Raw genomic sequence first — 25,299 nt, forward strand, 5'->3', positions numbered from 1 at the left:
CACATTGTAGGGAAGAAACCAGGCACCAATCAGCTGAAGAATCACTGAAGAGTCTTGGTCGTGGATGTTGGGACGCTCTTACAGCATCTGCTCTCTATTCATATCAGCTTCTACTTTAACCACCCAAAGGAAAGGAAAATTCAATTGTCTACCCTTTTTCTTTTTCGATATAACTGAGCTCGATTCAACATCAATACCAGATTTTGACCGTGTTCTCATACTTCTTTAATTCAGCTCCTTGAGAAGCAGCCCTTCTCTTGTCTCAGCTCGATCTTCAGATGGTGTTTTTTTTTCTCGCTCTCACTGCTCACTGTTTTAGCTTGAAATAATCAGCTCTTGAGATTATAGTTGGATTCAAAAGAAAACGTGAATGGTTCATACACGAGCCAAATTCAAGTCTCATCTCTGTACCTGACCTACTGTCACAGCTGCCTCACTCCCAGGGCTGTACACATTTATTTTTGATGGATATAACTATGGGGATAATTAGTGGCAATTATATTTTTTCTGGAAAAAGAAAACTATAAAATCAGGATGATGTGACATTCATTGGAGTCTGTTTTTCCATCTGGAGAGCAAGATTTGTTGGCCAGGGCACCTCTGAAGCACAACAGCACCACTGTTATCATTTAGATTTGGGATATTACCAATGTGCCATATTGTGATTTTGATAACATTTTGATTCATTGTGCAACTCTACCAACTTCTATCAGAACAGGGCCAAAACAAGATCTCTGTATAAACTCCCCATTAATTAGTCTCAAATACATTTTGAATGCCTTCTTCGGAAGAGCATTATTTATAGAGGGCCTGCTGTTGGCTCTGGGGAGGTTATGGCGTTTATTTCTCCTAAAGGGGGTTTTAGTAGAAACAGATGAGAAATTAGTCATTTCCAAATAAGAAGATGTTTTATTTTTGATGAGACAAAGAAAAAAATATTGTGAGCAGCAAAATTTTCCTCTGGGTAATTATCTCAATGCATCTGTATAAAATTAATCCAGAATTGTAACTCAACTTGAGATGCTTCCATTTCTCAAAGAGACAAAGAAATTCCTTCCAGCGTCATTATATCCACATGATTCATTGCTGTTTAAGCAGCCCAGTCGCCAGGATGAAATGTTGGCGGTTGATGTTTCTGCAAACCACTGATACGTTAAAATGTGCACATACAATATTGATATTTCCAAAATGCCTGTCATTTCATGTTCTCATCAAATGTCTTTGACCAGACTTTTGTATCAGGAGGTGGAGGGGATGGTGGTCGGAAGGCTGCCAAACCAGAGACCACAGTTCAAGACTGTTTCAGCACTGTGTAAGGGAGACCTCTGAACAATTTCCAGCTGAAGTTGTGGCAACAAAACAGGTATTTTAAACTTACATATGATCTTTTCCTAATCGCGTTGTGAATGTGAATGGCGTTGTCACACCATAAAATGTAAAACTGAATCTTCATAATTGTAAAGTTGCAACATATCCAGTGTTTGCAGGAACATGTATTGCCATAATTCATTCTGGCAACTGGGATGGTTTAAATCTTCGTTTTTTCCGGATGATCTTATGTCTGAGCTCATGACACCCACTAGAACTGATCAAAACACTGATTAGTACCAGCTGTGGCAGTGAAAATAGTTGCTTGGCATTAAACCCTTCAAATATGTGACAAAAGAGCCTTGGACAGTGCCGTCAGATCACGCCTACATCCAATCTGAGATTTTCACTTACAGTGCAAAAACTTACAGTAAGACTTGTCATTTGATTTCACCATTAATCTACAGCAATATGTAAAACAACATTTACAATATAAGCACTATAGAGGAAACATTTCTAACTATATGCAACACTGATCATCCTGAACTTTAACTATATGCGGTCTACTCCAAAAAGCCTATAATGTCGGCCATAAAGTACTATGACTATATTTGTGACTTTTTCTTACTGATGCACCCAAATAGTGTAATAAACATATTTACAGACTGTGAGGTTTGTATTTACATTCTGTTCATTGCACATGATAATGAATGAGAATGATGGGAACATGCAGAACAAATGAAAACACTGTCTGCAAATGTTACGCAATGAAAATGAAATTCCCGCTTTATCTTTGTTGTTGTGCTTTGTTTCATCCTAGGTTTGAGACTTTGTTATGTCCAAACTTTCATATAGACTTTGCAGTCAAAATACAGGAGAAAATCTGAGCAAAATAAAAATTAATAAAAGTAATAAATACCCCAACCGTATTCAGTGCAACAGTCCCTAGAGAAGATGATAAATAAAAGGGTTACAGCAAACAGGACAGGCAACTTTGCCACCGAGTTAATTGCTTTTGCAACTATTGATTATCTAAGCCTGAAGACGTGTTAGAACAAAAATGAAAACTGAAGTATTGTGTTCTTTTTCATATTCTCCTTATAAAAAGGTGGATTTTATTACTATTCCTCAGTTCTCCATGTGCACAATGTAGTGTGACATGCATCCGCTGTACAAACGGCACGTCCTTTTGCTTCCAGTGCTAACTCTACAGTGTAAATCTTTAGTTATCTCAGCTTATTTAGACATAACTTAGTTAAAATACTTCACTTAAAATACTTCACTTTTCACATTTTACTTTGTATATATTCTTATAATTTGCTTATAATATTCTTAACTATTTTGATCTCTTAGATGGTCTGTAATCAACTTTAGCTAGCCACACCAGCTAACGTTAGGCCACTGTTACCCCAATTCGACCAAAGAGAACCATGTGCTGGTTCTGGGCTGGTGTTAGTGCTGGTTTGAAATTGGTTCAACATTTTTTATTACACCATAGAGTTGTAGTTTCAATTTCCCAGCATTGTTAGGAACAGCTGTTGTAGACCACATCCACTCTTTTGTTGTTCCTGGCTTTGCATGCTTACATTGGCATCCAATCATGACTAGTCCACAAAACACTGTTGCTTCAATTTGGCATCAGTAATGAAAATCTTTTGTTTAATCATCCCTTGGATAAGTCAGAACAAGCTACACTAACTCAGTTTTGTTTTAATGGCGGTCATAAGAGGTTGTAGCTGGTCCTTGGTCATGATAAGCGCTTTTTTGTTCTAGACCAGCACCGTGTTGGTGCCACTCTGGAACCAGTTCTCCTCACGAAGAGCCAGTTCTATGGCTGAACCAGCACTGAAACGCCTCGGTCGAAATGTGGTATGCAGCTGGTTTGTACACTTAGAGCTTAGAAGAGCTGAAAAAATGAAAGTGACTGATGCACAGTGTCCTGTAAAAGTGAGCAGTAAAGCTCATGATCACATTGCTGGATAATGGATGTGTATATGCCAAGCTTTTTAGGAGGCCAGCGGGGTGAGTCAGCTCTCCTCCAGCTAGTTAAAAACACCTGATCTAATTGATCAAAAATGCCATAAGCAGTATCTACGAAAACAAACAATATAAGGAAGTTATGAAAGAAAAACACTGAGATAATTATAGATGTATAATGTAGAGTTGGAACTGGAAGAAAAAGGAGATGCAGTTCGTAAAGCTAGACATATGTCACACCACATTGTACGAGTGGAGAGATGTTGCCTGCTATAACTTTACTGCATCAAGCTGAGTTTCAAGTAAAAAACAAAGGATACTGGATGGATTTCAGTAAATAACTGACTAAGGTATGTGTGCTTGCAAAACAACTCAAAAGATACGTTTGTACCATATACAATGAAACATACAGTATGTAAAGTCATATACAGCTTTTAAGACAAAACAGGATAAAGACCCTCAAATCATTCTTGGTTTTTGCCTTCTGTGTTGTAAATGAGCGCTTCCAGCAACAAACACCAGTGTGTGAAGGAAGGTTTGCTCATTTGTGCTTGGATATTTTACGTACAGTACAGTAGGCTATGCAATGTAATATAAACTGACTTGTGCACTTAGGTTTATTGCCATCATGTGGCTAATGTTTGTCCTCTGCGTCTCCTGTTGCTCTTTACTGCTGTTTGCTTTTAGTCGTAGAGTTTTTAAACGCGTTCGCCAACGCTTTTTACCTTTTGGGGAAAGCGGCGATTATTGACTCAGTGCTGCGTGTGTGCTTTCTGTCTGAGTTCTCTGCTTTCCACTTCATGTCTTTCTCTCTTATCAACAAATGAGGATGTGCAGTGGCTGCTTTGAAAAGGGGCAGGCCGGTGATGTTTTGACAGAAAAACAACAAAAAAACTAAAATTAGCGGGCAGCCCACAGTCATCTTAATTTAGATACAATAGTTAGACAATGAGTTCTTAAAAAGCTCATTGTATATGTTCTCTTCAGTAAACTACAATATAAAACATAGGTTTTATTGAGTGATGATGCCCACCATGACAACAGCTGAAGCCACGAGGACAAATCAATAGTAGACTGTAGTCTCTTGCAGGATGTAAACTGTAATGATGTGAATTGTGTCATCAAAGCAGGAAGCAGGTCAGACAAATCCAAAACTCATTTGGTAACCAGAAGTCTCACATCTTGTGCTTTTTCTTACTTTAGATGAAATTTCTAAAATGGGTGGTTCAGGGACAAAATTTGGTTTAAGTATTTTTTGTTCCAGGAGCTGATCTTCAACCATGTCCTTTTCCCTCAAAGTCTCTCAGGCATCTCTGTTTGTGTATGCATGCATGTGTTTGGGTTTGCTTGTCTGAATGTATGAATGCAATTTGTACAGTATAAACAGCGTGTGTATATAAGAGAACATGGGCTTGTGGAGTCTATATACGCTGCATGTGTGGCTGAGATGTGTATTAAAGTGTGTATGAAAGACAGAGAGAAGAGGGCGGAGGGCAGGAGGCAGCCAGGTGTGTGGGCGTGTGCACGTGTGAACCGGCTAGACTGGTCAACACACACGCATCTCACTCAAAACGCTCGTAGTTTCTCGTCTGCCTCACGCGGGGCACCATGTCCCTTAGGAGTCTGCGGAGACAGAAACATGTTCTCAGTGAGAAGTATGTAAATGTGCAGAAATTACAGATTCAAACCTGTTTGGGCCAGTAAGGAACTGTCAAATCGACATGCAATTTTGCATTAATGGATAATATATGAATATGGATGGCACCTGAATGGAAATTACTAAATGTTTCCCATCAATAAGTCAGAAGAACTACAGAGGGCTGTTGTTGCTTTCTCTCTTACTTGACGCCATATGCCAAAATGATGAGTCCAATGAGAACTCCCATGGTGCCATCCAGGAACCAGACGTCAGGGTGGTGCTTGAAGACTTCGGCGCTGATCAGAATGGAGAATCCCATAATGGCACCAACCATAGAGTTAAACCCTGAAAAACACAAGCATTGTTTTTTTAAAAAAAACATTTGTTTATTTTGTGAGCCCTCACTGAGGGTGTCAAAAGCACTGTAGCAGTTGGGGTTAAGGTGGTAGTTCGGGTCTTTTGATGTGAGGTTGTATGAGGTACCTATCCGGCAGCCGCATGAAGCAGGGTATTGTACTGCTGCGAACCGTATCAGCAGCAAGATGTATTTTTGCCATCAGTTGAAGTGTACGCTATGTTTTGAACCCTTTGGCGCTTTACGTTGCTTTCAAACAGCCTTTTCCTTTGGCAAAACATCTTGCTTGTGCATAGGAATACGGATATTATATGGATGAGGGAATCATCTACGGCAGGTAATACACTGACTGGGGATAAATTACCCGTGCAACTCTGCATCAAAAGACCCGAACTATCACATTAAGGGCCTTGCTCAAAGGCACCTCAGCGCCGGTAATGAGGAAGGCACAAACACTGTCTTTCACTCTCTCTAACCTGATTTATCCTGCTGTTCAAGGGATATTAACTGGCCACCCTCTGGTCGTAAGCTTGATTAGATATGCTTTAATAATCCCGATAATGAGGGTTGAGCAGGTAATTGGCTAAAACAAGTATCAGGTATTAGTTGTTTTTTTTTCACAAGAAGAAAGAAGAAACAACCACTTCTGCTATAAGTCCTGCCCACTTCAAAATACAGAAACGGATACAGTTTGTTTAGACACAGGTAATGGAGTATTCATTCATCCTTACTGCTAATGACCCATCGAAGGGTTTCTTTTTTGTTTTGCAACAGTATTGTGTTTATCTGGGGACAAGATCTTTTGTTCATAGAAATAGATTTTACAATTTGGTTAATTCATTTACGAACTTTCTTCTTACAAGTGCTGGACAAAGACTGAACGATATCAATGGCAGGGAAGTGAATTCCGAAGATATTCTGTATCATAGTAACCAAAGGTTCTCCGCTGAAAAATATTGTGGATGGCGTTTAAAGTATGGAAAGAAGGTGTTGGCAGACAAGGCAATTAAGACTAACTAACTGACGTGTTATAGCTTTATGTTTGTTAAATCTCTGCAAAAAATGTAAATCACAGTGTAAAAATGACAAGTTGTGGATTTGAGCTTGGTTATGTCCATCACCGTTTCTCAGCAGAGTGCAGTGAATTTCTATCGTCACCATGAGGTACCTGGCACTTAACTATGGAGGTGCTGATGAGCAGATTTAAATTTTTTTGCTGGCTGTATTTCTGTATATTAACCAAACAGTATTGATATTGGTATTGATCCTCTTTTGGAGCTCTCGGCAATAAACTTCTTTCTAAAAATAATAAAAGATTTAAACATACAAGGGCACCACAGGAATTGATGCTCAAATATGAAGTACTATAGCCCGCATAATCCTTGAGTACATCTACTAGATTTAAGTAACCCTGTATAGTAGCTGATGTTTTTTCATAATTACATTTCTCCTTGTGTGAGCCGGCACGCTGGGTTATTGTCTAGCCTGCAGTAAGTGTATGGTCTTGTGGGAAATAAATCCAGGCTCTGAGAACAGCAACCTCAGGTTTATTGGATTGATGCCCTGTGCGCTCTGAGACCTGGGGATGGCAGTGTGCAGTGTGTGTTAGTGTGTGTGTGTGTGTGTGGGTGCATTTGTTCACAGGTGCATGTGTCTATGAGCAGCCAGTGGGTTATAACCTGCACGTTTTTTCTATTCAGTAATGTTAGCAACTTTCCCTCGGACAGAAAACACACAGAAATATACTCCAGGTTGTGGTTTTACTTTTAATGCCTTGGATTCTGTTTCCTTTTGTTTTTCAGGCTTGTTTTGTGTTTTTGGTGTCGCTGTGTCCTACCCCGAACTTAACTGTGGCCTTTTAGGGGTAAGGGATGCTATCCTGATTTTTTATTTTCTACCTAGCAACATTAAGAGGAAATTATTGTAGTCTTTACTTCACCACATTTATTTGAGTTTTAACCTATAGGCTAGCATAAATTGTACAATCTGATGTATCAATATAGAGAAAATTAAACTACACATCAGCTTTTATACTGAGATACTGTTAGTTATACTTCAAGTAATAATCTAAATACATCTTCTAACACTGTTTGTACAAGAATGTTCTAAACACCCAGATTTGAACTCTTATGATTTATATATACTGGAAAATTAAAGAATAAAATGCACATTTTAGTTTTATCGAGCACCATCAAGTTGTTCCTTTTTATAGTGAGTATCATTCAAAACTAAGGCCAGATTTTTCTCCCTTGAAAAGAAGGAACTTTCATTTTGTGTTCATTCTGGCAACACCTGTGGACCAAAGTGGTACAAGCACCACCGCCTCCTGCCATAAAGATTTAAACTGACTAAATGTGCATTTATTTTCAAAGCGAGTGAAAAACAGACGCAAATGTTGTTTTTCCATTACACCTGCTGGCCGGGCTCTACTGGGTTCGATTTCTTCCCCGCAGCACTATTGAAAAAAAACAACACATTTAATTTCCTGTAAATTCTTCACAATAAAACTCCTCAGTTATTTAGTTATTTAACCCTCTAAGACCCACTGTTGTAATATTACAACGTTACCTTTAGCCACCCTAAAAACCAATCTGTTACATTTTATCTTGTTTTTTTACCACATTTACATAGTCATTGGGTCCTATTGTTTAGTCTCACGATGCTATTGGATAGTACATTTGTTTAAAAGTCCCGCCTCATGGCCATGAACTCACACAACCTCTCATGGTTTCCTTCGGACAACATTGCTTTGTTTAATTGGACTAAATTCATCAGATTCAAGTAAGTAAAATGTCTTTTATATTTTTTTTGTTGTTATTACAGTGTCTAGAACATGTACATATGGAGTTTTTGTAGAATAGATTCATCAAGTTTCATTTAGAGCTTGTTTTATAATTGTTGTAATATTACAACGTTGGGTGAGTGTGGTAGTCAAAATAGCAGGCTTGTTGCAGTGGGAACAAACAGGTTGTATTCTCTCCACTACACTACTGCCTGAAACAGAGTGTTTTTTTATACATGGAAAGTATACATACTACCCTTGGGTTCAAATTTGACTGATTTAAAAGTTTATCTCCAAAAAAATTTAGTTAATTTGATCAGACTGACCTAAAATTCCACAACTTTGTCCACAAAGAGGATATCAACAGACAATTCAGTTCTGAGAAAGCTGAACATTTTCCTGGATGTTTGATGTGGATGTAAGTGGGGGTATGCATGTTTTCCTTTTAGTATGATAATTAGAGGGCATTACAAGCAGTATTGTCATGTCAAGGCAGTATTGTGTGACTTAATGGCTGGTGATTGGGATGCACATTTCTTTTAGCATGATAAGTAGAGAGCATAGGCTAAGCCATTTACATTTACATTTAGGGCATTTAGCAGATGCTTTTGTCCAAAGCGACTTACAATAAGCAGACAGTATTGTCTGCCTGGAAAATATTGGGGAATTCACTACGTGGGAACAGCCAGGCAGGTGCGCCTGCCCAACTGTGACCTTGAAGACGAGAAGAGCTTGAAGAAAAAGGGGAGAGGAAGCGATGACGTCAGAGTGGAGGGGAATCACAACATCTGTGCTGTCAAATGGTCTGACAACAGGGCCATCACACTTGTGTCATCCTTTGCTGGACCTGAACCTGTGCAGAAGATTCAACGCTGGGACAAAGCCAGCCGAACCTACACTGAAGTTGAGAGGCCTTACATTGTTGGTGCCAACAACAAGTACATGGGAGTTGTGGATTTGTTGGACTCATTTACAGCCAAATAGAGGTCCCCCATCAAATCCTGTCACAGGTACATGTACATCTTCTGGCACACCATCATCCTCTCTCAAGATCTCTAGCAAAGAGACAATGAACAGGAGACAGTTTCAGGCACAGCCAGCATCCTCTCTCATCCTGGTGAACATGGCGCTCCAAACTCCAAAGAGAGGATGACCATCTTCAGGCCAAGGGAGCCCAGCAACAGTGACATCAGGAAGCCCTCTGACTCCTCAGAAGAGACCATCCAAGAGAAGTGCACCTCCCATTGGATGTACGCAAGGACCTAGTTGCGCATTTCCCAGTGAAGACAGGGAGAGGAAGCTGCAGACACTGCACTAAAGGATACACTAACATGCAATGCAGCAAGTGTGATGTTCACCTTCGCTTTTCAGAGGACAAGAACTGTTTTTGGGACTTATACTATGAATGAAAGTCAGCCATGAAAAGGAAAAAAGGAATGAAGAAGTCACTAGAAAAAGCTATTTAATAATTCTTTTTTTTAAAAATTCTTCATAAAAATATGAATGTGTGATTATTATTAATGTTATATACCTTTATGGGGCTAAGTAAGCAATCAACTCTGCAAATGAATCCTTAGTTGTTCTGAATTGTTGTTCAGAGAACATGAGTACACATACAGAAATTCTGCTCCCACCTAAGCCCAACGTTGCAATATTACAACATTTCTCTAAAAACGTACATAAACATTTTTTTTTCAAAAACTCTTTCATTTCTGCATCAGAGGCCTCCTACAACAACATCTGAAGGGTCAAAAATTTTTTTTTTTAGGTTTTTCTATATTTGGGTCTTACAGGGTTAAAAGCTTTTTATTATGAAGCAGCAAAATCAGATTAATACTATCGGTTAAATTTTTTTTTAGCTACTTGTCAATCAACTCATGGGAGCGCGTTGACGCGTGCCACACGTGCCTTTACGTGCTTTCCGCCACAGCCCACTTCACAGCAAAAAATGAAGCGAGAAAAAGGAGTTCTGTGTGGGACAATTTCGACCGAAAAGGAGATGAGGTTATTTGCAAACTATGCAGTACAGCACTGAAATATTCAAGCAGTAAGTCCCGATAGAACGAACCGGATCCGTCCTGAAGGGACTTATTTTCCCGATAATGACCGCCGTTCTATACATTATCCCGCTTATTACACGGCTACTTGCCAACACGAAGAAAAAAAAACGTCACACAGTATGTCTTTTTACAATTTATTTGTTACCGTTCAGGCGTTCACAGTGTTTTTCAGCAGAGAAATAGTTCACCAAACCGATGCCGTTTTGCTTCTCCCTCTTCGCTGCTTTCCTCTTCTTCTTTTCTTGACCTTTGATGACAACTCAGCCTTTTGCCAAGACTCGAAATCACCGTATTTACCAAAAATATTAAAGTTAATGTGAAACTTATCCATACTAGTGGCCTAGGAGTACGTTTTTTCCGATATGAAGTAGACTACAGATCAGCTGACGTCGCTTAGCAACCGTAGACGCTGCGGTGATAAGTGACCGGGACTACTTGCGGAGCAAAGATTTTAGAGCGCGGAGTGATACGAAATACGCGAATCAGAGGCAAAAAGGCCACTTTCCTTGACGACGGTCAAATATGCTTAGCAGCGGTCAGTTATACGAAAATAACTGACCGCCGAACATTGGGAAGCACCATTCAAGTGAATGGAGCTTTCTGTACCATTAAGAAGAGCCATGTAATAACAGTTATTAATCGGTTAATGAGCGTCGGTTATCGGTCATAAAAAAAAATTAAAATGTGCATCTCTACCAGGGACACTAAAGGGAAACTAAACTAAAATTTCTCTCTGGTTTCCTGCACAGACATAAGCTGAGTCTCGCAACGCAAGCTCGTTTGAGGGAGAGATGGGGGTCGACAGCGGGTGGCCAGAGTCAAGACATGTCAGCACTTTGGAGCTACTCTTGAAAGGCTTCATCGCTGGCACGGCTTGGTAAAACTGGTGATGGACTTTTATGATTTGAAAATAGTTGTTCGAGACGACAGAGCAACTTCTTTCCCCAGGCTGGAAGACGCCTCAAGTCATCCTACGCAAATCGCCACAAAAAATAGTTCTGATTTTATAACACATCCAGCCTGTGACAGACATTCAGAATATCTAAAACAACTTCAAATAGCCAGTCCTCCCACTGATGGACTTTTTTGTTTATGTATGTCATATAGTGGCATTTGTGTTAAATTGAGACTGTGTCATTACCAGTTCAAAAGACATTGTAGTATGTTTTATTATCAAAACTACATTTATTTTATTAGTTGGTGAAAATCATCATTTTCCTGAGCATTTCTCTGTACTGAGAGTCAAATATAAGGTTCTCAGTCATAAAAGCCAAGGTAACTCAAAGTGTTATGTCATAGGGAAGAAGTCTTGATTCAGTTTCTTGAAGACATTTCGCCTCTCATCCAAGATTTTTCTTGAGCTCTAGCTAACTGGAAGGGAGTTGCAGGCTTTTAGACTCTGTGTGGGAGCGCCCTTACAGAGTTGTTAAGGACATGTGAGAGTCAAATACTATTTTCACTTTTTTATTGCCTCTATGGCCATTTGTTCATTTATTTATGTTTGACTCTCTCTCTCTCTGTGTGTGTGTGTGTGTGTGTGTGTGTGTGTGTGTTTACCCTACCATCAGTGATGAGTGCCCGGCTCGTCAGCACTCTTCCCAGCATGAACTTGGCCACAGCCAGCAGAGCACATGTGAGCCCGCTCACTATAGACACACTGTAGAGGAAGTCATCCTGAACAGAGACGGGAAGGAGGAGATAGAGAAGCAGGTTAGATGTACAAGAGATTTGTTTTTTTCGCCATAAAACGAGGAAAAGATAAAGATAAAGGGACGCCAGTAAAGTATCACCCGTCAGACAGACTGACCTGCAAAGCTTTTGTCAGCTCAACCATTAATAATACATACACGGGCTGGGCTCGGTGCATCCACCCAAGGTCACACAGATGACGCCTCTAAGTGATGTGAGCGTCTGGTGTTTTCAACATAAGTCTCAAACAGACTCAGCAAAAACCAGCACTTGACCCCAGAGTGCCTCTGTCAGATTTAATTGGCCCAACAGGGGGAGAGAGCCGGAGACGAGGAGGAGGGAGAAGAGAAAGGAGAAACTGGGACAATCAGAGCCACGTGAGAATAATCCAAGTCAATTGTGTTTGTCTGACACCTTTCTTCAACAGACTTTCGTCAGAGCTATTTATAACACAACACAGCATATGTAGAAGTGCTTATTAGTGATGGTCTCTACTCAAACAGATGTGATAGCCTTTTTCACAGAAGACATTTGGACTGACTCTTAGAGGGAAAAACAAAGGTGTTACTGGCAATTATTGTTTAGGTTTTCCTACCCTTGTTTAAAAAATGACCTTGTACCTCGTATAAAGATATACAGCCACTCTCTGTGGCCTTCACACCTCCTGGTAAACCAACATCAGCATCCTCTGATCTCTTGATTGCTGGCGGGCTAATAGCTTGTTAATCCCTCGCACCCTTTTCTACTTCCATTTACTTGAATCACGTCGAGGCTCGGTACAGAGGAGCTTGCGCTGGATTAGTGCGCTGTTGAGATTCATTTTGGAAAGCTGGCAACACTGTAGTGAGTAATATTGTGTGTTGACTTTTATTGGCTGTGTCTTTACAGCAATACATCCTATTATGTAAGACTTTATAGCCTCATTGTTGCCGTATATGTGCTGTACATTTCAACAGTTAAAGGTTCTTACCCAGGCTGTTAGAAGTTATTTATGTAGGAAGATCTGAGAACAATCTGTAAGAGCACTCTAAGTGTGTCACTGCACCATCTGTATGTATTTGTTGCATTGGTGTGTGTTGCCCTCTCTCCACCCAGCACACACAGAGGCAGAGAGAGCCAATCTCAGCTCTCTGTGTTTAATCAGGCACTAGACTGAGACAGGCTGCCATGAGACCAGCAACCAGGACGTGATGCGAATCAGGATACCCGATTTCCTTCACCCTTTGTCCACTCAGGGTGAATTTACCGGCCAATACGTCAAGGTGGCGGCGACGTTCCACAGTACACATGCTGTGTTGCTGCTGTTTATCTCTTAGAGCAAAAAAAAAATTCAAAAAAATTCTGGAGAACCAACTTGTGCTGATTCTGCTTTCCTTCCCGAACTTTGCAAGTTTTGTTTTGTCTTCCTAATTTCTCTCTGGGCTCTTTGAGTCACGCACAGAGTCCCGCAGACGCAAAACACAAGCCGAGCACACAAACACATCACTGCTGGCATCACGAATCACCTCCGACTGCTGTTTGATGAAAAATTCAGCGAACAAGCTCAAGGAAGAAGGGGGAGAGAGAGAGAGAGAGAAAGGGAACGAGAGGCAATGAAGACAGACATGGTAATGAGCGGTGGTGGACTAGGTGAGCTGGTACGGAGAGGTCAGGGGAAGAGAGGGGGGATAATGATGAAAGAGGCGTGAGAGAAACCATGAAAGTGATGGGATGTGACGGAAAGACAGTGGCCAAAGATAACGAATAGGGTGAGGGGAGGAAGCGTTGTAGAGAAAGGGACTGGACAAAAGAAAGAGAGAAGAATCCAGAATATGTGGCTGCCTTGCTCTTGATGCTAAATACGTATATCTATTTATAGATACGCGACATGTTTCCATGCAAAGATTTTGCGTAAGAATAATAATAAAAAAAGAAGCAGCGAGGTAAGACGGCGAGTGCTGGAGCCCAAATCGAAGCTACAAAGGAAAAGGAGCGGGACGGTGAAGCAAAGAGGCAGGATGTCAAAGAGAAAGACAGTGGTAATGGGCTCCTGCTGGTGTCAGGAAGCTCCTCTGAGACCCAACACCCACAGTTTCTATTAACATAATGGCACTGGAGCATCAAACACAGCCGGCAGACTAGCTGCTGCCCTCAACCTGCTTCTCTCTGCCTCCGTCTCTTATCCCGTTTGATTCGTGGTCAAGGGGGCTCCAGTGACTCGATTTTCTTGCACCATCAAACGCACACTTAAAAATAATCATGAGAAAGAGACACACTTGGCGAGAGTCTTAGTGCAGACACTCAAAAGCACATCTCACATCACATATCAGCATATTTATGCTTTAAATCTGATTACATTCACAGGCGTTTCATCACTTTGTCGTTTAGCCGCACCGGCTCTTCATCTGTTGTGTCTCACGTTTATTGTCAAAACTCTCGATCTGTCGCTACCTGGATTTTGATATTTTTGTTAATCCAGTGTAGCAGAAAAGCTTTGTGTTCCGACAGAACATGAGGTGGATTTTAGCACTTGATTGCATATAAAGTTTTCAAGAGAGCCCAAAGAAGAATTGTTCTTACGATACAAACCGAGGCTGCGATACGTCCTTGGGAAGTGAAACTGCTTCAACTTGAGCGAGAAATGAATGCAGCTCCGGGCTTTAGGAATCTGCTTCATTAAACATGCACGAAAAAGTGGAGAAAGACGACAGTACAACAGGTGCATCAGGTCCTAGCTGGCTTAAAGCTAAGCCCTGTACAGTTGGTATAATGGCAGGCGCGCACGTCGAGGGTTTCAACTTAATGGAAAGATTCGCGGCTACACTGAGGCTCCATGAATCTGTTTAATAAATGTACACAGGCACAAGTAAAGAAAACAAAGAGAGGCTATGAATTCAAGGGTCTCAACTTTGGAAGAGTTTGTGTCCCTTCTGTGGTTAAGACATTTTTGATTTTATTCGTAGACTTAGTGAATTTATTGTTTTCAGGTATCATAAAGAACTTTTTCACTTGTCGGGCACATTTTGGTTAGGTTCTGGCAACAAAACCACTTGATCTTTGGTAAAAAAAAAGATCATCCGTAAGTCACAGACAGCGATGATCACAAAACCTAAAAAAACATCTGTACAAATATTATTTGTTCATTCATAGAGAAATCTCTCCTGACTGAAATAAGCAGCGACATTTTTTGTTTGTGTCCCGTCCACAAGAACAAGGACACATTCATCATTTAACATCAAGGGAGACAAAGACAGCTGCCGGTGTTAATATGGATGGAAACAATGTCGGTTTGAAAATGTGTATAAACTGCAAACGTATAACTGGGAGGGAAATGCATTCAACACCTTTTTTTAGGCTTCAAGTGTTTAGAAAATGCACTTCTGTTTACAAGAGAAATCCACATGGCACCTTTCAATACAGTCCCTGATTTTGTTTAAGAGCCTCCAAGTCTCAAATTTCCTCTCGGCTCGGTGCTGTTTTAAAAATCAAGGGTGAGCAGCGAAATGTGAGGATATTTTGGGATTTTGGAGCGCTGCTGTGCATTTTAAACCCTTTGAAACGACATAATAGGAAAACTTGATAAAGGAACTCTGTGTTTTTGGTGCAGAACAATCTGGCTCTGCTCTCTGTCTGTCTTGGATTCATCGGTTTAGAGGAATGGACAGATGGTGAGGGTTAAATCATTTACAAACCAAATAGGAGGGTTCAGAGCTGGAGAGGACGCGACGGGCGCTCCCCAAACAGTGGGATGATGGAAGAGTCGGGCCGTGCCCCAGCAACACTAATTTGAGACTATTCTGAGACCTTATTCATCATCTTAACACCGCCGGAGAAAGCGTGCGCGTGTGTGTGTGCGCGCATGTGTGTGTGTGTGGTGATGTTGACATTAAAAAGAAAGTGTGTGTCTGTGACAAAGAGAAAAAAAGCGAACAAAAGTCAGGTGGAGGCAGACAAAAACTCTGACGTCAGCAGAGCCACAGCGGAGGGCTATAAAAAGATATCTCACTCACAACCATGAATGGTGTGTGTGTGTGTGTGTGTGTGTGGTTTGTGTAGTTTGTGTATGTGTTGCTCTGTGTGTACATGTACTATCTGTGCATGTGCTGATTCGAATTGACTCTGGGCTCCTCTAAAGGCTCATTCATTATGCCAGTTTACACAGATATGTGTGTGTGCGAATGTGTGTGTGTGTGTGTGTGTGCGTGTGTGCCCGTGTGTGGGCGCTCATACGCTCATACACCTGCCACTTTCCTCATAAACACACTGTTTATACTGTTGGAGGAAAAACAGCAGTTATTGAAAAGTGTCTCTTTTTAAAAAAAATACATCCAAGGTAAGGTTTAAACAGCTGCTCTGCCTTGGCACTGGCAAATCCTCAAAAAAAAATTGCTTTAACCTTGAATTAAACAGCCCTTAATGAATAAATAAGCACGGCACAATCCAGACAGCCACATGCAGAACTCTGCCCCGGCACTACGAGGCCCTGAACTATGAATACAACAAACAGGAGGCTGGATGCAGGGTTCCCTTTTCTGTTTAACACACATTATGTACAGTCTGATGGGTTATTCTGGTAGGAAGCACACAGCCTGTAAAAAAAAAAATGCTTGTATGAGGTTGACCTCGGTTACAAAAAATAACCCTGACGATGTTTGTCAGGGTTGTCTCGATCAGGACTTGACATTGAAAATGTGTAACAAAAAGCCTCTGTAACAAACTACAGCTGAGGAGTTCGAGGGAACCGAGCATGTGAAAGTGCAAATCCGTTCACCATGCTTGGTAAATGCATTTCATATTTTGTTTTTCTCATCTGCCGACAACATATACATCCCTACATTGACGGCAGAGGCTGCCATGCAAGGTGTCAACCTGCTCATCAGGAGCGACACAGCGACCCAGTGCCTCGTGTCCACAGCACCCAATGATATTTCTATTCACACACAACAGCAGCCGTTAAGAGTAATCTGGGGTCCAGTAGCTCGCCCAGTCTCACATGCTGCATCCCCCTGTGCTCTGAACTTGGAAAACCACGAAGAAGACGGACATGCATCTTCATCCGAGTTGGAATTGCAAGATCCTCCAACATAAACACAGAGGACATCACTGCAGTTTGGCGGCGCACACAGAGAACGATTACCTTTTACCTTTTGATCGCTTTTAAATTTAGGCAGTGTTTGTGTTGTGAAACCTGCAGGAACAACTTTGTAGGCTAGTGGCCATTTTCATTTGCATTCAGTTGATGGCTGGAAGTCTTCAGGACCATGCGGTACGGACCTGCATCTCCTGTCCATGTTTTCCCTGAGCTGACGCACCAGGACAATATTTAGATCAGAAGTAAGGAGGATCGACTCGGAAATAACAACTTCTTGATTTGGCAGCATTACTTCCAAATTATTACCAGGTCTCCAACTCAAGACAACAGTCTTTAACAGTCCTCCTCCGACACACCGAGGCTTATAATGAACTCTAATGCTGTTATAATATATGAACCTTAATGTCTGAAATCATATAATAAGTGTGGCTCCCCTACGGCAACAAAAAACACTTGGTTAACTTGAGGAAAAGACTCAAGTTACTAGTAGAAACTGCAGTCAGTCAACTCCACTCAATATGCACAATACCCTTACGCATTGTGGGCCAGTGTGTGTGTTTGTGTCTCCGTGTGTGTGTGTGTTCTTACCACTTCGGGGGGCACCCTAGTCGCCAGATCGTGGATGGCCTTTCCGAGGATGCACAAGGAGGAGAGAATGAACACAATCCCGAGGACAACACACGCTCTGCAGACAGACACGCAGACAGACAGACAGAGAGAGCAGTGTGTTAGCGGTTAGCTTCAGCGATAACCACTGATGCTGACACTTTATCTTGTTTCTCTCTCTTGCAACTGCATCAGGACGTTTAAATCGTTTTCCTGCTGCAGAGAAAACCCAAAATAAATGCTCAGAGAAGTCTCACATAAACTGTAATAAATGATCCTGGCAGCGGCCTTTGGTGTCTGCAAACTAGAAAAGGTTTCTTCAAACCTCTGTGAAATATTAAAGGAGAAGTCGAACAGAAATAAAAAAACAAAATCCAGTCAAAACAACTTCTGCCTGCTGGCTTGAATTACAGCCACTGCATCCGCATCATTATCTGTAATGATAAGTCTACTGATGCATCAATGCTCTTCAATCACACTAAATATCGACAGGCTCGTGATAGTTGGTGTCGGGCACACTGTATGGTGTATAATGTAACGGCAGCAGTCTGATTTGAGCGATAACACAAGTAATCTGAAAACCACATTTCTCAAACTACATCATCTCAGCGTTTGGCAGGTGTCAGGAGACTGTCTGCAGTCTATTCGAGGCACCGAGCGCTACCAGAATAAACAATTTCCCGACTTCCGACAGAGCGCTCGAGGGCGGCACTTTGTGCTGATAGTTTATTAAAAAAATATCAGCATAATGAGGTGGATGTTTTAGGGAGGGCGGGGATGCATTATGCTCCATGTGCACACCCCGTCTTTCTCCGGCAGCCCTGGAACAAGACGCCTCTACATGTCTCGATTTACATTCTCACTTCCTGTGCCGGGTCTGAATTATAATATCTGTGTCCCATCTATCTTGCTACGGAACGGAGACACAGTGTCTGACAGGTGCAGTGAAGTGGTGTTCATCCTTTACTGATATGGATGCTGGTCGCTCACAGTGAAACAGCAACAATTCCCTGAGAGACGGCAACTTTTAGTCTGCATATTTCTAAAAGAAACAATTCCCTCCAAGACACGATGGAAAATACATCAGTTTGAGAGTTGCCGTGGTTCTAAGTGCTAAAACATGCATTCATTAACGAGTACATAAATAACACTGTAATGGATGTCTGCAGATCCCACAGCTACAGTATAATGGTGAGAAGATGGCATAGTTAAATGGCTGCTAAATACAAATGTAGCCTAAATACACACATATGGGTCTTTTATTCTCATTCGAGACAGTCTTTATCAATGTTACCCGACCTAATTCAAAATTGCTCAGTTATTTGATAATATAATATTGCCCACTTTTGTCTCTACTGCTGCTGTATATATTCTCTCAGTTAAACAGAGTAACCTAAAAGTCTCATTCAGTCTCATTCCTTCATTTGTGTATTGTTTTCGTATCTACAGGAAGATGCACGTTTTGTGAACTGTCTTGTAATATGGAGGACTGAAATCACAAAAAATTTAAAAAATACATTAATCTATAAAAGGTGATACACATTTTATCAGATTTGTTTTAATTCCCCTATTTACTTAACTTCACAATTTTATCTAATAATTATTCACCTCTACATGTATTTAATTTTTTCCCCTTTGCATCTTTATCCCTATATATTTCCCATAACTTATTCTGTTGTGTATTTTCTTTTTATTTCATAATGCGATCTGCATTGTTATGCTAACAAGGGGGTTGTCAATTCAAAGTTTCTCATAAATATGTTTGAAAATAAGAATATGTATAAAATGAATGGAGAATTAAATGGATAAGTAAATAAATAGGGGACTTAACACAGAGATAAAATACTAGAGTAGCAAAAATCAATCAGGAAATATCCATTTATGTCACATTCAATACATTAATCAATGCCTACAGTTATTTCAATATTATTTTGGTGCATTTCATGGCTTATTTATTCAGAGAGTCATGGTTTATTTTGATTTTGGCTCTTTCAGTCCTCCATATGGAAACCGCCATGTGGGCTGAGACAGATTTTTTGTCATGACAGAAAAAGAACAAACCAAACAGACTCATAACCCTGTGTGGTGTGTGTGTGTGTGTGTGTTGTGGGTGTGGTGTGTGTGTGGTGTGTGTGCGTGTGTGTGTGCGTACATGTGTGTGTGTATCATCGGCTGGCAGAGTTGCAGCTTGCTCTCTGACGTGTGCGACCCCTCTGATGCTGAGCAGAGTTGCCGCAGTAAGATGAACAAGCTCTGTGCAACCTGCAGCCACTGGATGAGCTCAGCTGAGCTGCAGCACACCTGAATACTGATGGATTAACAGGCTTGTGTTCAGCAGAGATGTACGGTGACATACGGTGAGGTGACTTTGTTCTGTTGGGAATAAATATTGCACCATTCTCTCACACTCTCAAAAGGAAGGAAATAGATGCTGTGTCTCAATTCAGGCTCTGCATCCTAGAAGCACCCGGCCTTTGCGCCTTTCAAGGCGTATTCCTTCTGAGAGGCCCTGTTAACCGCATCAACCGTGTTAAATGTGACGGTGTAAGCTTTGGAGCACTTCCTGGTGCGTCACCAGATGTTTACTCTTACGTCACAATTTAGGCCCGCAGACAGTGGCGATCTACGCCACGCGATGTTGCCATTTTCTCTCTTTCTTTCTTCTTTCTCGGGCGCACAAAGAATCTTGGGATATGTGAGGCCACGAAGGATAGTAGCCTCCCAAAACAGGGAAAAGAAGGCTGCATTTGAGGAGCCTTCGGATTGGGACAACCTTCGCGCGGAAGTTGTGAATGCAGACCCTGAATTGAGACACAGCAAGAGTGATTTAATCTGCAGGGTAGAAGCACAAGATGCTAACGTTAGCCAGGGTAAATGAAGCAGAATCTTTATATGACGCGATTGAAGAGTGTGAAGTTGTGAATGTAGTGCGAGCGTCCATGCTCTTCTGTCTCCATCAGATAAATGGCAATTGCATTGTGATAACTACCAGGAGAGAAATCCCCACAGCTGAAGACGACGATTGGAAATCTTCCGTCTATTGACAAAAATCAAATTGACGTCAGCTGATGACGTATGGAGGGGTCATGAAGGCTTGTCCCGTTTTTATGAGAGGAGAATTCAACCAGGGAGGGACGAGCGGCTGTCGAAAATGAGGGCTAAACATGAAATTTGGAAATGTTAACTTCCCTTCCCCATAATGCTGAAAGTAACGCCTTCACTGACGTAAACAAATGTTAAAAAGAAGAAGAAAATGAAACACAACAGGACAGATAATTAAAAAAAAGAGAGAGAGAGATGGATAACTACTGTAGATTATACAAACAGTGACCCGTAGAAGTTCTCTGCGTGGATGCAGGTGGAGAAGAGAAACACCAAACTGCAGACTCGTCATTAATCAAACATTAATTAAACTCAGCGTGATGTTTTCCACTCACATATACTCTCTGTGCGCGCAGTGCACAGCTGCTGCTGCTTGCTGTAGCGCCAGAGGACAATGACTGATGATGAGGACGTCCAGCGTGGCATCAAACTGCAGCAGAAACAACACAGGAACCCAGAGACGAAAGTTATTACAGCATCTTACATCTAATTTATTACAACAACTGCAGCGCTGGAAGAAAAGTATCTTGATAAATTGTTAACATCTTGTGTTGATACAGCAGCGATAATAATATAGCTTCAAAGCGCACTTAAAGGAATACTGTATATAATATAATACTGTCAGCTGCTGTTTCTAAACACATGTTTATAAAGATGCAGCAGGCGAGAAAGACAGTTAGCTTGGTGTGGGGCTCGCCATCACAAAGCGTTGGTATTTAACAACCTGGAAATGAGACATTACAGTCAACTTTCGATCTTTCCCCAGAATCGATGATGCCCAGAAACACACCGAATGCAGCAAAGTACTAAGAACACGCTGGCACAGGACACCAATACAACATTAAGTAGTCATAAGTGATGATTTAGGGGGATTTGTTTTTGTTATGAGTCGACATAGTCACGTATATTGTTTTTCTTTCAGAAAACCCAGCATTGTTTACCTTTAGTGGTGCATTTACTCGAGTAAAATAGAATAAAAAGGAGAATTCATCTTAAGGGCACTTATTGCCTCTGTCCAAGTTATGTTGTTGGTTTAGTTAGTGTGTCTCTTCGTTTGTTTGTCAGCAGGATTACAAAAAACTACAGACCCAATTTTCACGAGACTTAGTGGAAGGGCGACAACAGCAGCATGGCCTTAAGATTTAGACTATATTATGCTACCAACTCGTCATCAGTTTTGCACGTGAAGGGCTCTGCTGCAAAGTTTGGCACAAAAACTACCTATTATGTCCAGTTAGACTTTAAATGTCTTCAAATAATGTTTTCAGGAGAAAAAATAATAATGCGTGTGGAAACGAGTTAAATCTATTTTTCGCTCCCAAAAAGCAAAATTTAAAAGTATTTTTTCACTTAATTTTGCTCAACAAAACATTCAATTAAAAAAAATAATAATAATAATTTCACTCAGGTGTACACAAAGGAAGATTATCCTTGCAAACCTTTTTTTCCACACCAGATAGCAATCAAACATAAAACATATTTTTTACTTGCCCCTCATTGCTTCCGTAAAAAGATCATACTATGGGTTAAATCAACCTTTAGTCAGATAGGTAACATACATTTTAGAGCAGAATCATGGGGAAGATACACAAATTACTTTTCACTTTTGTTAACATTACAAGACGAGATATTTGGTCTACGTGGAATAAATGTCATACATCTTAAAGACAAAGATGTAACAGAGTTCATTAACCAGCCAAGTAAAAATGTCTTACAATAATAAGCTGCCACATTCATGGTGTTACTTCAGTCTAAGCATTTAATATCTGCACATTTGCACATGATAATGTTTTCTGTTTGATATGTGAATTATTTCCAATTTACATGTAAATAATAAATGAACTGATGACGATGAGGCTTCAGCTGAGCACAACCGTATTGTGACATACAGTAACTCTAATAGTTTGGTAAATATATCCTGACATGTAGAAGCGGTTGTGTTTGCAGATTTGCATATCATGAAACACCGGCGGGGTTCTGCGCTCTCCCACTTCTACTTCAGTTATGTTTCCATTAAACCGTCTCAGTGGTTTAAAATCCAGTTAAGGCTTTCTATGGTGCGAAACATGTGATAACCACTGATGTTTTATTGCCACGGGGGAACAAGGTGATAGAAGTTATTACCAACATGACTTTCTCATAGAAGAGTAAAGAAAGTCTTATCTCCTCTGGTGGCATGATCCTTATCATTTAATGTTCCAGTCACACGCTCCACCTGCTGCAGCTCAAACACAAACGTCAACTTTCAACATGATAGCAGCTAAAGCTAGCGATGAGCACTTTCTGTGATCTAACCCCTTTGAGCCGAGTCACTGCTTTATTAAAACTGTCATAGACAGCCAAGCACATGCTAATTAAAACCTGCTCTCTAAAAGCGATAGCTAACACTGTAGATCAAGCCTTATAACATTTTAATCACATTATGCTAATCACATTTTCCCTCCCTGGCTGAAGCTGTGGCTGATTTAATTTCCACTTCACTCCTATTAAGTTACTTTTTTTTTTTAACTAATTAAATTCTCAATCACTTCCTAAGGAGTAATAAGGAGCTTTATTTTGGTGAAAGCCACCGGATTTGTTTAGCCAACACGAAAAAATCTTTCTGACATTCAACCTGAGCCCAGCCCCTCCCCTCTGCCCCGTTACCTTGGAGACAAAAGGGACCAATAACAAGCTGGAAACAGAAGTCATTAATAAATCACAAAGCCCGGAGTTATGACTAATTGATCAATGCAAATGGAGGGAGGAAAGGAGGCGGAACTCACGGCAAATCCGAAGGCTGACGCGCTGTGTCTCATGAATGATACAGCTGTGGAGAGAGAGAGAGAGAGAACAGTTAGTCCTGTCTGATTAGCTTTTTATGGTACAGCAAAGTGACACACGTGAGATCAATAAATTCACTGAAAAACAATATTATATTAATGTTTCCAGCTGCATTATTGATGCACGTTCATGTGTTTATCCAGTTCATAGAATGCATCGTGTTTATTAAAGATTCATCTTGTGTGCATAAAAAAAAAAAAAACAGTTAATAATGCAAAATGGAAAATAATTACATGGTGACACGTGACAGCCTTCAGTTTCAGTTCCTTTAAAGCTGCTGAATGCACATAAGTTTCACTAAAGTCCCAAAATCAAAATGTGTTTTTCTTCTCGTTCCTACAGTTGAATGTTTGCGCTTCACTGTGTGGACGGATGTTTGTGCAGCTTCACATTGGAACTCTGCTCAAACTAATTTTCTCTGTGCTCATTTGGAAGCCAATCCCGGTCCAGTATTCATCACACACAAGTGCAATCTGGAAACTTGAAGCCTTCAGTGCACAAACACTGACAATGGCTTCAGGAAGCGCTTTTTTGTGCATATTTTATATTCTGGAATATTCAGTGAGCAGGAACGAGCTGGTGCCATTTCAAAGGTTTTAATTTGGTTATTATAACTATGCCCGTTATTCATTCTCTATTTAGTTTTAGTTCTGTCTGGACAATATCTGGCTTCAGTGCCCCAAAACCCCCAAGATGTTCAACTGTTAGTTTTGAATGAAATGGTGATCTGAAACAGCATATTCAGGCCAGATAGAGGCCATCAACAATAGTTGATGAAAAGTTATTGCTGCTTTAGATTTTGGATTACATTTGTGTCCCTTTTACAGTTATACTATAAAGACTGAGTTGAAATAATAGACGTGTGTCTTCCTCTGTGCTTTCAGACAGAATATCTCATCTTAACCCGCAACATTTTCCTGGAAATCTTGAAAATTAAGTGATGTTCTGTGACGAAAAGAAACAAAAACACTGAGCCTTCATGCATGAAGGTTTCCTGAATGGTATGGCAGCGATGTACACTCATTGCTGTGCAGTGCTTGTCCAGCACACCTGTGCTGTTTTGCCCTTCTGCCCGTCCTTGTGTTTCTGTCTCTCTTTCTCTTTCTCCTCCTGTGTTTTCAGGACAGTCTCCGGGGACGGCATATCCGCACTTAAATCACCATGGTAACAGAAGATTGAGGCCAAGGACTACAGAGCCTTTGTTTTCTTTCTTTCTTTCTTTTTTCTTTCTTTTTTTTTCTTTCTTTCTTTCTTCCAGTCTTTCTTTTTTCTGTCTTTCTTCTTGCTGTTTCTTCTTTTTCTTTCTGTCTTTCTGTTTTTCCCTTTTTCTTTCTTTCTGTCATTTTTCTGGCATTCTTCTTTTCCTTGTTTCTTCCTTTCTTCTTTCTTTCTTCTTTCTTTCTTCTTTTTTTCTATCTTCCTCCTTCCTTCCTTTCTTCCTTTCTTGGAGCTAGCCAGGACAGGACAGACAAGACACAAGAATACAACAAAATATTTTAAACGTAATTTTTTTTCCAATGCTCACAGAATCACTAGTGTGAGAGAGGCAGCCTGAGCTGCAGTCTCAACAGAAAGAAGAAGGGGAAAAAAAGGTAAAATAAACAATATGTTGAAGGTGAAAAAGAGGAATTAAAGAGCGTGGAGAGGAGAGGGCAGCCCCAGACAGACCTTTGATCCGAGGCAGATGGTACGAGTCAGGCTGGATGTGTGACACATGACTGCCCACACACACACACACACACACACACAAACACATGCACACACACACACACAACACACAAACACACTCACACACCTATGCCGCCCCTGTGTCTCGCCTCTGTCTTGGACACCGCTGCCAGTCTCCTCTCTTTCTTTTTTTTTTTCCTAACACGTCCTCCTTCTTGA

At 40.8% G+C, this 25,299-nt stretch overlaps 1 protein-coding gene across 1 annotated transcript; it reads right to left on the bottom strand.

Annotated features, from left to right (window-relative positions):
* Window positions 1–4,770: 4,770 nt before the first annotated feature.
* Window positions 4,771–24,566, bottom strand: LOC115588318 (transmembrane protein 163-like). The gene is given in 9 exon segments (XM_030428834.1): window positions 4,771–4,908; window positions 5,128–5,269; window positions 11,684–11,795; window positions 17,470–17,566; window positions 20,925–20,959; window positions 20,962–20,994; window positions 20,996–21,019; window positions 23,355–23,398; window positions 24,463–24,566. Coding segments are annotated over 8 exon segments (537 nt in total). The 5' UTR covers window positions 23,388–23,398; window positions 24,463–24,566; the 3' UTR covers window positions 4,771–4,847.
* Between the last annotated feature and the right edge of the window lie 733 nt (window positions 24,567–25,299).

Source organism: Sparus aurata, chromosome 9 (genome assembly GCF_900880675.1).
Source record: "Sparus aurata chromosome 9, fSpaAur1.1, whole genome shotgun sequence".
NCBI lineage: Eukaryota > Metazoa > Chordata > Actinopteri > Spariformes > Sparidae > Sparus > Sparus aurata.